The 15,858-nt window shown below is 35.6% G+C and overlaps 1 protein-coding gene across 1 annotated transcript; it reads left to right on the forward strand.

The window, feature by feature from the left end:
* The first annotated feature begins 386 nt into the window (after positions 1-386).
* Positions 387-8,946, forward strand: LOC120531489 (extracellular calcium-sensing receptor-like). Its single transcript, XM_039756982.1, has 6 exons — positions 387-580; positions 754-1,045; positions 1,791-2,606; positions 2,687-2,914; positions 4,141-4,264; positions 8,039-8,946. Exons 1-6 carry the CDS (start codon positions 387-389, stop codon positions 8,944-8,946), a joined length of 2,562 nt encoding a protein of 853 aa, XP_039612916.1.
* Positions 8,947-15,858: the final 6,912 nt, after the last annotated feature.

Raw genomic sequence — 15,858 nt, forward strand, 5'->3', positions numbered from 1 at the left:
ATGACAATAAAGCCTGTTGCCTTTACTTGACTAGACATATAGCACTTAGCATAATAGCGCATCTCTCATAGATTAATTAATCATTTATTATCAAAGTACACATCTATAGTAGATCTTGCATGCTAGTTTCTAATTTTATTTTCTGATTAGATTAATGTTACTCAGTATGGTCTGTAGTATAATGGTAAAATACATATTATTATTACCATTGTTTTTATAATTTGCAGTACACCTTGGGAAAATTCATATGTAACTCCTTTGAGGCTTAACACATGACTGACTTTTTCAAGTTATTTAATGAGAAAATAGGCTGTTAATATGCTGAATACTACAGTATATAAACACAAAATCTTCAAGAAAGTTAAATTGTATTTACTGAAAAACAAATGCTTGCAGTAATATTATTAGCTCTACTTGTTAGGGCAGAAAATCCTCTTTGCAGTTTGTGGGGAACACCACAACTGCCGCTGCTTTCCAAAGATGGAGATATAATCATTGGAGGAATCTTTTCATTCCATGACAATGTTTTAAATTCTAAGCCATCATTCTCAGCAATACCCGGAGCTCTTAAGTGTAAAGAGTAAGTAATCAAAACCTGAAATCTATTATAAAAAATGATTTACTTTAAAATTGTGAAAGGTAAACTAAATTCCTTAACCTCAAATGATTAAAATATACTCTTCTAAGTAATATGTGGCATGTTATTCTGAGTAAATTTATTCAGTTGTAACTTCATTTTTATCTTTTCTTAAGTATAAATTTTAGAGAATATCAGGCTGCTGTAGCTGCAATATATGCCTTGGAAGAGATTAACAACAGCACAGAAATATTACCTGGAATCATTTTGGGTTACAAAATATATGATGACTGCAGTTCAATTCCATTAGCAGCGAATGCAGCAATGGCTCTGATTAGTAACCAGGAAAAAGAAGATCACTCTGAAGCCATATGCACAAAAGCTCCTATTATTGCAATTATAGGACCATCTGGCTCATCACCAAGTATAGCAGTTGCAAGAACTGTAAGACCATTCCAAATACCTATAGTAAGAAATGTTATATTTTTTACCCATTTTTATTGTGTAAAAAATGACAAACTTAATGGCTCTGTTATTGTCAAGTAATGATTACTAGCATATGTAATCCATGTAAGCAGTGGTGGACTAGTAGCTAGCTAAGGCACTGAAGTTTTAATCACAGAATCATTGCGTGTGAATAGAGAATAATAATAATGCCAATATATATGATTTAAAGCACAGAATCTCTATCTATCTATCTATCTATCTATCTATCTATCTATCTATCTATCTATCTATCTATCTATCTATCTATCTATCTATCTATCTATCTATCTATCTATCTATCTATCTATCCTCAAGGCTTGAAGTAAAAAACCTTAATAGTTATGCCACACTACCTGCTTCTTGTTCCCAAAATCTGAGTGGATATAACCTGTGAGCTACACATTCTCTATGCCTATATCTTGTTGTAGAAATTTAAAATTCATAAAATCCTGACTGGTTTTGGACCTAATCATAGTAGTCCTGTACTCCTGCTACGGCCCTAAGCATTTCTGGGCCAAAGGTGCACAAAACTTTTCTGCATACACCTGTCACTTAACAGATGCCCAAACAACCTCATTTGAAATCTTTTCTTGCTTGGTTTTCACTATAGTAATGTGCCATATAAATAGTAAAGAAAATGTGAACAATAATAATAATGAATATATATGTAATATGCAGGTGAGACTGAGATGTGGATGCTGACTGTCAATGTTCTTGTTTTACTCAGATAAGCTATTTTGCCACATGTGCCTGTCTGAGCAACAGAAACCAGTTTCCAACATTTTTCAGGACCATACCCAGTGATTATTATCAAAGTTCAGCCTTGGCACAGCTTGTCAAGCATTTTGGATGGACTTGGGTAGGAACAATAAGAAGTGACAATGATTATGGCAACACAGGAATGGCTACTTTCTTGCAAGCAGCCCAACAGACAGGTATCTGTGTTGAATATTCAGAAGCTATTTACAGAACCTATCCAAGAGAAAAATTTCTGAAAACTGTTGAGGTAATAAAATCATCCTCTTCTAAAGTTATTGTAGCTTTCACATCATTTATAGATATTGAGTTTCTCTTAAAAGAGCTGTTACTTAATAATGTCACAGGATTTCAGTGGGTTGGCAGTGAGGCTTGGATTTCCACTGAAAATCTCGCCACACTTCAAAGTTTTAGCATTTTTGGTGGAGCAATTGGATTTGCAATCAATAATGCAGAGATAAAAGGTTTAAAGGATTATTTGCTGAAAGTCAAAACATCAGACACTCCAGGAAATATGGGCTTTAATGAATTCTGGGAACATACATTTTCCTGTACACTAAAAACACAGAATGGAACTTCAATCAGTAATTTATGTAATGGATCTGAAAGTTTAAGCAATGTGAATAACCAATACACTGATGTGACTGAATTAAGAATTACCAACAATGCATATAAGGCAATGTACGCTATTGCATACGCTCTTCACAGTCTGTTTTCATGTACCGAAAGTGCTGGGCAATTCACCAATAAAACGTGCAAAAATAAGATAAAGGCTGATCCATATCAGGTACTGTAAATATTTATTACTTTAAATATTACTATTAAAAATAAATTGAATATGTTTTTGATCTAACTTTATTCTCCTAGGTACTAGATTATATTAAATCTGTAAATTTCACATCTAAGAATGAAGAAAATGTCTACTTTGATAAATATGGTGATCCAGTTGCTAGATATGAGTTAATAAACTGGCAAATCAATAAAGATGCTGTCATAAAATTTGTCACTGTTGGCCACTATGATGCCTCCTTACCTGAGGGAGAGCAGTTCATTATGAACAAGATTGGGATTGTTTGGGCGGAGAAGCAGGAAAAAGTAAGCATAAGATAAATTAATTTATTCATTTTTAAACTGTAAAAACATGTATTATATATATACAGAGCATTTTGTAGACTCTTTCAGGACTTGTGCACAGATGCATTAATCTACTTTGTGTCCAAATCTCCTTTCTTTTACAAAACCACTGGATCCAGGTGGTTATCACAACCGCATAAGACACAAGGAAGCAGAATAGGGTGCAGCTCAACCTCGGGTCACAAAAATACACTGTACAATTAGGAGGGTACATGTATTCTTACAGCAAGAAATACAAAAAAAAATCATTAAATTATTAGGAATAGATAGTTCAAATTGGGAATATGGTAATTCACTATATATTAACAATAAATAAACAATAAAAAATAGTAATCTGAAGTATAAAGAAAACAGAATATTCAATATATGTGTTTCAGAGACAGTATATGTTGAAATAACCAGAAAAGATCTAGATTAGAAATGTTAAAAATTGAAAAAGTGGGTCTTCAGCGGTGATCCAGTGAAAAATAACAAAAATGCAGACACAAACTGACCTTTTTTCATGTAAATATGCTAGGGGCATAATGAATAGAGTATAACTGTAATTAAATAATGTAAGAAAAAAAGATAAAAATAATGTATAAATAATTACATATACATATATACACACACACACAGTAGCATTGCGACCTGACTAAGATGGGCTCAGCGTTAACATTTACATGCAACCATGCAATGAGTATCTCTATTATATGCCATTTGGTGTGGATTTCATAAAAGAAGTGTTAATGTCTGTGATGTGCCATCTGCTGGAATGAAAAATGCAATGCAGTATAAAAAAATGTTTGTGATGCACCATCTTTTGGAATGACAGAGACATAGCAACCACATGGACACACAGACAGACACACAGATATATATACATCCAATCCTACTTCAGTCCAAGTTTTAATGTATTACATAAAACTCCCTTCTGGAATAATGCAGAGTATCAGCTTTATTTAGCTAAAAATTGTAATAACTGAGTTGAGAAACTGTGCATAAACAATGTATACATCAATACAGAAATGTGCAGTACAGGCAAGGAAAATGAGCAATTATCATTTTGCAGCTGACAGCAATAGACATAAAAACAATTTGAGGCAGCCAGGAAAAGAAACAGAATCAGTTATAGATCTGAATGAAGTGTATAATTCACTGCCCATTCCACTTTATTACCTTAATGGAGCTCATTTTTTTTACTTCAGGTTCCAATATCAGTGTGCAGTGCAAGCTGCCAGCCAGGAAATCGAAAGGCAATTAGAAAAGGAAAACCCATTTGTTGCTTTGACTGCATCCCGTGTACCGAGGGAGAAATCAGCAACATGACAGGTGTGTTATTTTATTATCATGAATCAAAGAAGTTAACTAAATTAATGATAAACTATAATTCAAATTCCTATTAGCTCATATCTGCAATGTAAGCATTTTCTTTAAGCTATACATCAAGTTTTATTGGACTTTAATCTTTCTTAACACATTCATTTGTACAGCAAAATTGCAACTACTTACAATTCCTTTGGGTAAACACACAACTCTAGTCAAATTATTCTAAGGTGTTTCCTAAACATAAATGGTTATTAGACAGTAAGGCCAAAACATATTTTGGAGAAGCTAAACTGGCTTTTTAACTCTTTTAAGCTTTTCTTCACTACACTCTCTGGCATATGCACACTTTTTGAGGTAATTTCACTTTAGGTCTGTCCCTGAAGTCTATACATTGGGATTTGTCAAGAATAGTATTCAAGTACGGGCAATTACCTCTTCATTCGTATACAGTAGGTCATCTATAACACTAGACTTTTAGTTTCTATATTACCTTAGGTTTTGAAAGGTTTTACCCTGTAGAATATTTTATACTGTATAATCTACAATGTTAAAAGCAGAAATGTCAGTGTAGATAGAGGTCATTAGCGGTCACCATATCAATACAGAGGGCTCTTAGAAAATAAACCCTCTAGGAGCATTGAGAGTGGAAATAGAGGGACAGTAAGCATGACTCCATGAAAAAAGCCTGTAATACTTTCTCTGAACTCTAGAGGGCAGGCAAAACATAAGATGTAGGCTTTTGTTCTCTCTGTCCTCTTAAACAGTTTTACCTGCTCTTTACTCTTCATTTACACACCTATAGGCTATACCTGAAGGCTATACTACTGAAACTTCGTCTCTCACCAAGGATGGAGACTCTCTGCGTCTCTCACCATCTTTTCTTTTCAGTTGTGGAAATACTCTTTAAATATCTTTATTACAAGCTATAGGTGTCTCACTCTACTTCTGTCTGTCCTCACTTTGGACAGCAAGACTGCCTAAATCCTTTAAGTTGATAGGGAACAATACTAATATCTGTGACAACTGCCAACCTGTGGTATAGCAAGTCCACAGCTCAAATAAAAGGCCACTTTTTAAATAAATAATCGCCGCACTTGCAGCTTAGAGAGTGGGCATGGTAGCGTGGCCTGAAGCGGTTCCCGGGTGATTCGTGATGCGGACGGTCCTCACTTAAGTGCACAGGTGAGGAGTCGTCCGCATCCATAATTGTTGCCGGGAACTGCCACACCTGATCCACGTCCCCATAATATTTAATAGAAGCACGAGGCAGATGGGAAAAAAAAGAGAGAAAAGGGAGGTGAGAAAAAGAGAGGAGAGAAAAAAAGAATGGGAACGGAGGTTAATGGAGAAATAGGCGGCAGTAAGGAGAAAGCCGGTGTGGGAGAGTGAGAGGGTGAGCAAGAACAGACTCTATTAAGGTGGAAGGCAGCTGGTAGGAGAGCTCCAGAGGAGTGTTTTGCCAACTCTCGGAGAGGGCAGATCGAAGCAGTCACTCCAGCTGAGCAATTTTGTGAACCTGGAGTGACCGGCAGAAGGGTCGACTGGCCGTTGAAGGAAACGGAGTCAAGGAGGCTTTGGGTGTGTGATCGCCCTGGCTGCTGGACAAGAAACCCAAGTCTCGGTACAGCTGGAGCCCGACGTAGCCTGGAATCGGAGGGCTACTGGACCAGAATAGAAGGAGCTGCATTTTGATGGTAGGGCGACTAACCTGTTGCAGAGCCCATTAGGGTAGAAGCAGGGGAGCCGCCAGTACGGGAGAAGAAAGCATCAGAATTTTAAGAAAAGACTGCTTCCAGCCATTGTTATTTTATCCTTGGTTTTTAAAGGATTTTTTTCTATTGTGTTTTTAACCTCCACAGTTCACTTGTTTTTATGGATTGTTTATTTATTTAATGACTTATTTGAAGCACTGCACTATTTAGACACTGTTTTTGGTTTGTTGCTGTTTTTAATAAAAGCACTTTTTTTAAACACTTTTTTTTTTTATTTTAAGTATTTTTTAAGTATTTTTTGCACCATCCCCTTGCTTCATGGTTGATGTTTTCACTGCCTAGCTCATTGGTGACATTACCGACGGTGTCAGGTTTGAGAGCTCCCAGAAGTAAGATGGGAGCATCGAGCAGAACCCGCATCGTCACACACTCCACCAAAAAAAAGAAAGATATAACAATTTAAAACCTACTTTGGGGGTCTGGCTGTTTATGGAAAACTTAGTGCTCAGAGGTGCAGAAGTTGAAGATGCTGTCAGATCTTGTAGTTCTAAGAAGTAGACTAAAGTAACAGCAGAAAGGGTGGAACCTCTGATCAGTGCCAGACACAAATGGCGTCTAGAGTCAGGAGGCACCGCCTATAATGGCATAAACACAGTACATCCTGAGATCAAGTGAGAGTAGGTGGTGAGTTGCAGAGTGAAGTTCATTTCAATACTTTGGAGTTAAGAAAAAGGAAGAAAACCCTGAGACCACCAGACTAACAGAGGCAATTACCTGTGTAGAATGACCTAGTGAGGCACCAGGCTTTGTTTTGTTGTTTGATATACTAAATATGTTCTCCCTATAGAAATGTTCTCCCCAGGAGAACACACATACTCTCACACATGCACAGACCCAAACCACAGACGCACTATACAAATCAAATAAAGGATTTTAATTCTACCATAGCACGTTCCACAATCACTTCTCCAATAATAAGCCACAATAATAACAATAAGGCACAATAAACCAACAATTCTTCCTTCTTCTCCTCCTCCACTGAGATTTGCCTCCTGCCTCTGACTCATCCATGTATAGCGTCGGAATGCCGTTCTGCAGGAAGCACTTCTGGGCCATAGAAAAAGTAGGGTGGTCCTCCCGTCTACCGCTCCCAAGGGACCCCTACTGGGTGCACTTTTGGACTCCATTTCCATAGCAACCTTGCAGGGTCCCGACTGGTGGAGGTGGAGCACTGCAACCTAGCACATGGGGGATGGAACCACTCCCAAGTTACAGCTTCCACTGGTCCATCCATTAATTTATACCGGCTGGGCACAGAGTTATCTTTCCACCCAGCCAGCCAATCCATCCATTGTTTCTCTCAGGCCTCCTGTTCAGGTAATAACCCATGCTCCTCCCGGGCTGGGATGCCCATTGTCCTCCTACAATATACATACATATAAATAGTGTACTTTTTAAATTACTTATAATATGGTGTAGCTGCATTACAGTGAGTTAAAGCCTGAACATTTTAATTTCCTTTCCAGGTTACCTGGCTTATTGTAAAATGCCTGAGCTAATTATAATGAGATTAAGATTCCAGTTGGCCTACAACATGTACCGTATATTAGCAGCTACAAAAAATAAATGTGAAAATTAATTCCTGCTGTAAAATCATAATACTATTAAAACAGTACAGTCTTAATATTATGAAATGATCTGTAACAATGCTCCTAGAAAATGAACTTTGTCTAAATGGTATATTGTTTTTCATATTTATTATTATTATGCATTTCTGGAAATATTTCCTTGTTTTCCATGTCGACAATTAATATATAAAATTTTATAGTGTACTGTCGACTTTAAAAGAGAATAGCAACAAAATATTTTTTATAACTCTTTTTTCTTTGGATCGTACATTAAAAATGTATAAATACAAAATAAAATATAAGTTAAATAACATTTTATCAAAAGTAACTGTATTTAATATTATTGAAACAGTTTTAGTGAATCAGTTAAGGTAGCTAAGGTATCATAAAACTGTGGAGAAAGACTAAAATGCAATGAATCTTATTTTGCTTTTCAGATTCCCTTGATTGTTTAAGGTGCCCAGTGGAATATCACTCAAATGAAAGAAGAGATGCATGTATCCTAAAAGAAACTGAGTATTTATCATATGGTGAACTCATGGGTGTGCTTTTATTGACATTGGCGCTGGTAGGAACTGGCATCTCCATTATTGTAGCAGGAGTCTTCTACCATTACAAAGACACCCCCATTGTCAGAGCCAATAATTCTGAACTGAGCTTCCTGCTGTTGTTCTCTTTAACTCTTTGCTTCCTTTGTTCTCTTACTTTTATTGGAGAGCCGTCCATTTGGTCATGCATGTTGCGCCACACTGCATTTGGAATTTCATTTGTCTTGTGCATCTCATGCGTTTTGGGAAAAACTGTTGTAGTGTTAATGGCATTTAAGGCAAACCTACCAGGTAGTAATATTATGAAATGGTTTGGGCCAACCCAGCAGAGGTTAAGTGTTTGCATGTTCACACTTGTGCAAGTGTTGATATGTGCAATTTGGTTAACTATAACCCCCCCATTTCCAAACAGAAACATGAAATATTACAAGGACAAAATTATTTTGGAATGTAATGTAGGCTCACAAATAGCATTTTATTTGGTTTTAGGATACATTGGCTTTCTTTCAGTCATATGTTTTGTTTTGGCTTTTCTGGCTCGTAATTTACCAGATAATTTCAATGAAGCTAAATTCATCACTTTCAGCATGCTCATATTCTGTGCTGTGTGGATCACCTTCATTCCTGCTTATATCAGCTCACCTGGAAAGTATACTGTAGCAGTAGAGTTATTTGCAATTTTAGCCTCAAGCTTTGCCTTACTTTTCTGTATTTTTGCTCCCAAATGTGTAGTAATTATATTAAAACCAGAAAAAAATACAAAGAAAGGTTTAATGACTAAAACCTCTTCAAAATAGTGTTTTTGAATGATTAACACAATGTTGTGTGTAATGTGACAGTAAAATAAAGGAATTTTATTTCATACTCATTGGCCATTCTCTTTACATCAGAAATGTATTGCGTGTTTCTGCTTCAGGTCTTCCTATCTAGAAATTCTGCAAATTTATTTCAATGATATATTATGTGTATTTGTTGTTGCTTATATATTAAAAACTTTCTCTGTAAAAAAAAAAAAAAAATATGCATACAAGCCATATTTGTCTCTTTATAACTTTATAAATTCACTAGCAAAATACCCGCGCTTCGCAGCGGAGAAGTAGTGTGTTAAAGGAGTAATAAAAAAGAAAAGGAAACATTTTGAAAATAACGTAACATGATTGTCAATGTAATTGTTTTGTCACTGTTATAATATATTTATATATATATACATATATACATACGTACACACACACATTATACATATATCTATATCTATATATATCTATTTATCTAATATAAGAGGGGCCGTTCAGGAAAAAAAGATTGGTTCGTAAATATATATATTGGTTCAGATATATATATTGGTTCAGATACATTGGTTTGAATATATATATTGATTTTAATACATCCGTTCAGATATATATTTCGGTTCAGATATATACATTGGTTGGGATATATTGGTTGAGATATATACATCGGTTTGAATACATCCGGTCAGATATATACATTGGTTTAGATACATTGGTTGAGATATATATAAATTGGTTTGCATAGATCCATTCTGATATATATACATTGGTTGAGATACATCCGTTCAGATATATACATTGGTTTGAATACATCCGTTCAAATATATACATTAGTTGAGATATATATATTGGTTGATGTACTGTACATTTGTTTAAATATATATATTGGTAAAATAGATCGGTTTAGATATACACATCGGTTCAGATACATCCGTTCTGATATATATATTGGTTCAGATAGATCCGTTCAGATATATACATTGGTTGGGATTTATGGGCAGGCTGTTTAGCAGCTCCCTTTCGCTTCATCATTGCTTCAACACTATTGTAATTATTGTGCACATTTTATGCAAGTAGCATATGTCTGTCTGTCGCGTTTTGTTTCATAAGCCCTCATGGTTGGGGGGTCCTCAATTTCAAAGCACTTTTTTTCCTTTAATTATTTAAAACACTCGCACAGATACCGCCTCTTCGCCTCGCTCCGTCCCGCCTCGGCTCATTGTACCCGCCTCACTCGCTCCCTCTTGTCCCTCCCATGACAGATTCTTCTCAAAAGCAGAGTTACCAGAAAGCATTAATCGCAACCACAGTACGTCCCGTTTTTTCACCTCATGAGACGCTGGTTTATCATTGGTGGAAAGCTGCCTGGTGATATCTGTTATTTCGTATTGGCAGAATTTCATTAAAGGACGATCTGCTTCAGCAAGGAACTTAGTACTGTTGAATGGATGTTATGGAGGAAAACACTGGAGTTGCTCTGTTTCTTTAAATGTTCATCAGGGATCAAAATGACCAGAATATTCCCGCTTCACAAATAACTGATGTTTAACTGTTTTATAGTAAAACTAACAAAACCACACACAAGCACGTACACACTCACACGCACACTCAAACTCACAAATCGTGGGTCGCACATACTACTGATTAAGTGTATCTGTCAAGGGCAATTATTTTTTCACCCCATAAAACAGATTCTTCTCAAAAGCTGAGTTACCAAGAAGCATTGACAGCAACCGCAGTACCTCCCATTTTTTCACCTCAACAGACGCTGGTTTATCATTGACCGAAAGCCGCCCGGTGATTTCTGTTATTCCGTATTGGCAGCGTTTCATTAAAGGGTGATCTGTTTCACCAAGGAACATAGCCCTGTTTGCTGAAAGGATGTTATGGAGGAAAACACTGGAATAGCGCTGTTTCTTCTGAATGTTTATCAGTGATCAGGGACCAGAATGATCAGAATATTCCTGCTTCACAAATAACTGATGTCTGTTTTTATTGTAAAACTGAGAAAACCACACACGCGCGTACACAACACAAACACTCAAACTCACAAATCGTGGGTTGCACACACTACTGATTAAGTGTATCTGTCTGATTGTAATGATCTGACAATCATTTTTTTTCACCCAATAACGCTTTAGTTCGTCAAAGTTAGAAAGCAGCGTAGTGATTTCTATTATTCCTTATTGGCAGCATTTAATTTAAAGATGATTCACGTCAACAAGGCGAAAGAGTCTCTTATTTTGACAGGACGATCTTTTTTAAGGCTTAAGCATTTTTGATTGACTTACAAAAGAAAATAGTTATTACTTACTCTCTTTGCTTCGAATTGGCATTTTAAAAAACCTTTTTGATGTAATTTGCTTATGGCAGTATAAAATAAAAAAAGTAGTGTTCAAAATTGTAACGCGCGTATCTAACAGGAAGAGGTGGTGGTAGGAGTAAGATTGCTGACTCGCAGTTAAATGATCACTGGTTTGTGTCCGGGGGGGCTTCCTTTCTCTTATTTTATTTATTTTTACAAATTGCTTCGAGTAGTAAGAAAGATGCTATAAAAAGTAAGGAATTCATAACATTATTATTATTATTTATTATACGTGTGAATGCGTGATCAAATTCAGCCGCTGCGTAGTGGGATATGAATTGGGACACGATGTGCTCGACAGTACCACGAGTTCATTGAAATAATTACACAGCAAGGTGCACATGCAATACAAACATAATGTGTATATTATTGAAGTAAAGGTTCATATAAATTAATTATATACAAATTTTTAACAAGTTGAGAGATGTCAACTGGTTAAAATGCACAAAATTATCCATGTATTGCTTTATAGTCCACATATAGTGTAGTATATTATTAAAATAATGATATAAAAATCATATAAAATGGTATAGAATCTGCGTCATATACGTATTTTGTGTCATATTTCTTCAAAGAAGTTTATAATTAGTTTGCTTTAAAAAATCTTACGGCAAACATGTGAACCATTGAAAATCGCTGATCTTAATCAATTTGTTTTAACGCATGCTCCGTGCAAAATGTTTTCATATCTGTTAGTAAACATGTACGCGCAGTGATGTCCTGATGTCTGCGTTCTAAGGCTGCAGGTAAATTAAACGCTATTGACGTTTTACTGGGGTGCTCTGTGATTGAGGGCGGACAGTAAACTTTGTTAAAATGATATCGAAAAATACCAGTCGTCAGTTGTGTTTTCAGTTGTTTTGGCATGTTTACTGTTCTGTTACCAAAAAATTCTTCAACGGGGCTCATCAACAAAGAAACGTGGATAGTAAGATTTAGTAAAATATCAGTATCACTTTACAAAGACATTTAAAAGACAGCTCGTTAAAATAAATGTAGAAATCCATTGTCATGCTATAAGTGACAGCTTGCTCTTTAACATTTACACAGGTGGGTTTTCCTGGGAATAAAAAAGGGGGAAAAAATCCACGGGAAATGTTTTGTTGTTGAACTCAAATTTCACCTCCAACACGTGAGTCATTAAAACTATTGGAATGAAATATAGTTCTATATAAATAAATAAATAAATTTCCTCTCACACCCACCCTTTCACCCCTGTACATTGGAGAGGAATCTCATTGTCACAGCAGGTGCAATTATCCTATAAAACACACAGGAGTTCTGTGCACCGTTTTTCATGGGAGATTAAAACTCATCAAATGTAAAACTTTTAGCAGCCTGTGGCATTCCTCATCTGTAGTGGTCCAATTACAAAATGAACACCAGGCAGTTAAAATTGTACACAGTTTCTTTAATAAGCCTATGAGACAGTCTTTTATAGCACTTTCATATCGAGTGTGTCTCTTAATTCCTTCTAGCAGAGGAGAAACTTATTTCCACAGCTCCTCTGCTTGTAAATTAATACTTTAATTACAAAACTGTCCACAGTTTATTTAAAGAGATCGAAGGAAGTCTTCTATATCACTTTTTTGTCTACTATGTCCTTATTCATCCACTAATTAAAAAAATCAAGCGCTTACACTGTCTTTTTTTAAGTATGTCTATGAAAATCGCTGTGAGTAGCCAGAAAAATGCTATATAAATGTAAGATATTATTATTATTTATGTTTTTAAAATCCAAATAAACCTGATAGGACTTCTTCCAAGATATGTGCCACACTAGGGTATCAACAATGTCAAACTGATTAGGTAATTTTGTGATCAGTTTGTTTAAAGTATATTAAGCAAAAAATACATTTTCATCATCTTCTCATTTCTAATTTGGCATTTCAGGATACAGTATATACTGCAAATATAAATTAAAATTGTAACCGCTGACAATTATTTACTCGTGCGCTTGCATTTTCCATAAAAGAGCTTCAATATGTGCACAAAGTATAGGTGATAAAACACACAAATTCTGACATTAGCATGACTGTTGAAGGAAAAACATGTATTAGAAAGTATTCTATGGAGTTTTCATAAATGAATCATTATATACCTTTTGAGGTTTCTTGATATATTTTGTAATCAGGATTTTAAATTTTTTTTGGTTTTTACAGCCACTTCACAGATGAACACTCCCCAACTTGGTTACTGTCAGAATAAGTCTTTTAACTTTTTTTTCCTGTATCCATTAATGCATTTTCCGGGTTTCACTACCCATTTGAAAGAGATGGCATCAGGCTGGGTGGCACTTTTAAATTGTAGTAGTATGAGCGAGCATCAGTGTGGCAAGCACTAGATTGGCATTTCTTTCGGTCTCATTTTTTGTCTTCTGGCCCAAGCCTGTAAATCTCTTTTGTAAATGGGTGGCTTGGATAGGACAGATATAAGGCTATATTAAAACAATACTAAAAGATATTTGTGTATGTGTGTTGTAGTGCCCCATGTTGTAAGTGATAGATCCATTGAAGAAGTCAACTTAAACAAAGAAAATGTACATTTTGCAGGTTTGTTTGAAGTGTTTTACATTATAACCATATTATTAATTGTTGCGTGAATATAATTTTTTCAAGGGGATGACCTTTACTATTGTCAAAAAAGACAAGCAGGGCAACAGGAGGAATATGAAAGTTATTTGTTGAGTTTAGGAGACAAAGGATACTTGTAAGGAAATTCATGGCAGTGCTATCGGTGTACATTCTGGAATTTATAAAACTGCTGAAATTATTTCACAAAGATGTTACTGGCCTGGTTTTATGCTGACATTAAAATGGCTACGTTTTCTGATAATTATAATCATTATTTTAATTAAAAGACTATAATTGTAAGAACAGATTCAATAAAAAGTTTTAATATCCCAGTTGCTGTTTGTCGGACTCTTTTTTTGACTTGTCCTACAAATGTGTATCAGTGGATATTTGGTACTTCATTTGACAAATAATATTAATTTTTCCAAGTCTCATATATTTCAGATAGATAGATAGATAGAACTTTACTTGTCCTCTAAGGGAAAATGTGCTTCTTCTTTTTAACAGAGGCTGAATGAATACATAAATTAATATTAATATAATGAAAAAAACAGTCAATCCAATAACAATTGTCTATGTTCATTCTGCAAGCAACAGTTGGGGCTCACAACTCTGACGCAAAAGCTCAGCTGTAGAAGTGAGTGTCCCTTTGAGTGGAGAGGACAATGGGACACAGCAGACTTGAAAGTGTTGTAGAAGACTTTCATCAGTCTTTTACCATGGATTTCAGATAATATTAGTTATCCAGGGTTCATTTTGAAAGCAGCAGACAGGGTGCACACAAGCCCATGGATCTGCTCCAGCCATGGAAATGAGTGTTGCCTGTAGGGAATAGGATGCAGACACATAGTGGAGAAGATTATACAGAAAACTATACCTACAACCTTTTAAAATGAATTTTACAAATTGTAATCAGCAGTCAGAGGGCACACATTTTACGGCTCTGCAGCAGCCATGGAAAACGAGCGTCCCGACCAGTGGATGAGACATGCGTTTTTATACCAATAGTTTAAATGACTCACATGGCGGAGGTGAAATTTGAGTTCAACAACAAAACCTTTCCCATGGATTTTTTTCCCCTTTTTTATTCCCAGAAAAAAACACCTGTGTAAATGTTTAAGAGCAAGCTGTCACTTATAGCATGACAATGGATTGCTACATTTATTTTAACAAGCTGTCTTTTAAATGTCTTTGTACAGTGATACTGGATGTCAAGAAATGTATTATTATTACTGACATTTTTTTTTTTTATTAATTTTATTGCACTCCATACAAAGCAATCAAGTTTTTACAAAAAGAAAAATAGAGTTAAGAACAGATCGATCCCCACCCTTGAGAGAGAGAGCAAGCCAAAGCGGTAAAATTTAAGCTTTTAAACATACCTAAATTAATAAATTCTCTATGCTTCATGAACTTATTTTAAAATATTACTGATTAGATCCTGCCATGTTTTGAAAAAGTCTGTACGATCCTCTAACTGAGTATTTGATTTTTCCAATTTCAAATAATATAACACATCAGTTTCCCACTGACTTAAAAGAGGAGAGTTTGGGTTCTTCCAGTTTATCAGAATAAGTCTGCGTGCCAAAAGTGTAGTGAATGCAATCACAATTAGTTTGTCTTTCTCCACTTTAAGCCCTCTGGAAGAACCCCAAACACAGCTGTTAATGGGTTAGGAGGGATTGTGAGTCCAAGGCTGTCTGAAGGTAATTAAAATTTTTGTCCAGAATAATGTTAATTTGGTGCAGGCCCAGAACATGTGACCTAGTGAGGCTGGGACTTGGTTTGCAGCGTTCACAGGTTGGATCATGCCCTGGAAACATTTTGGAGAGTTTTAGTCGAGACAGATGTGCTCGATATATAATTTTGAGTTGTATAATTGTATGCTTTGCATATGGAGCTCGAGTGAATTCTCTGCATTGCTACTTTCCACTCCTTTTCTGATATATTAATTGAGAGATCTTTTCCCAGTGTCCTCTTGGA

Source organism: Polypterus senegalus, chromosome 1, assembly GCF_016835505.1.
Source record: "Polypterus senegalus isolate Bchr_013 chromosome 1, ASM1683550v1, whole genome shotgun sequence".
NCBI classification, from domain to species: domain Eukaryota; kingdom Metazoa; phylum Chordata; class Cladistia; order Polypteriformes; family Polypteridae; genus Polypterus; species Polypterus senegalus.

Coding starts and splice junctions, on each gene's coding strand:
- LOC120531489 (XM_039756982.1), top strand. CDS start 387: ATGCTTGCAGTAATATTATTAGCTCTACTTGTTAGGGCAGAAAATCCT. Junction 581..753: donor GGAGCTCTTAAGTGTAAAGA/GTAAGTAATCAA, acceptor TCTTTTCTTAAG/TATAAATTTTAGAGAATATC. Junction 4,265..8,038: donor AGAAATCAGCAACATGACAG/GTGTGTTATTTT, acceptor TTTGCTTTTCAG/ATTCCCTTGATTGTTTAAGG.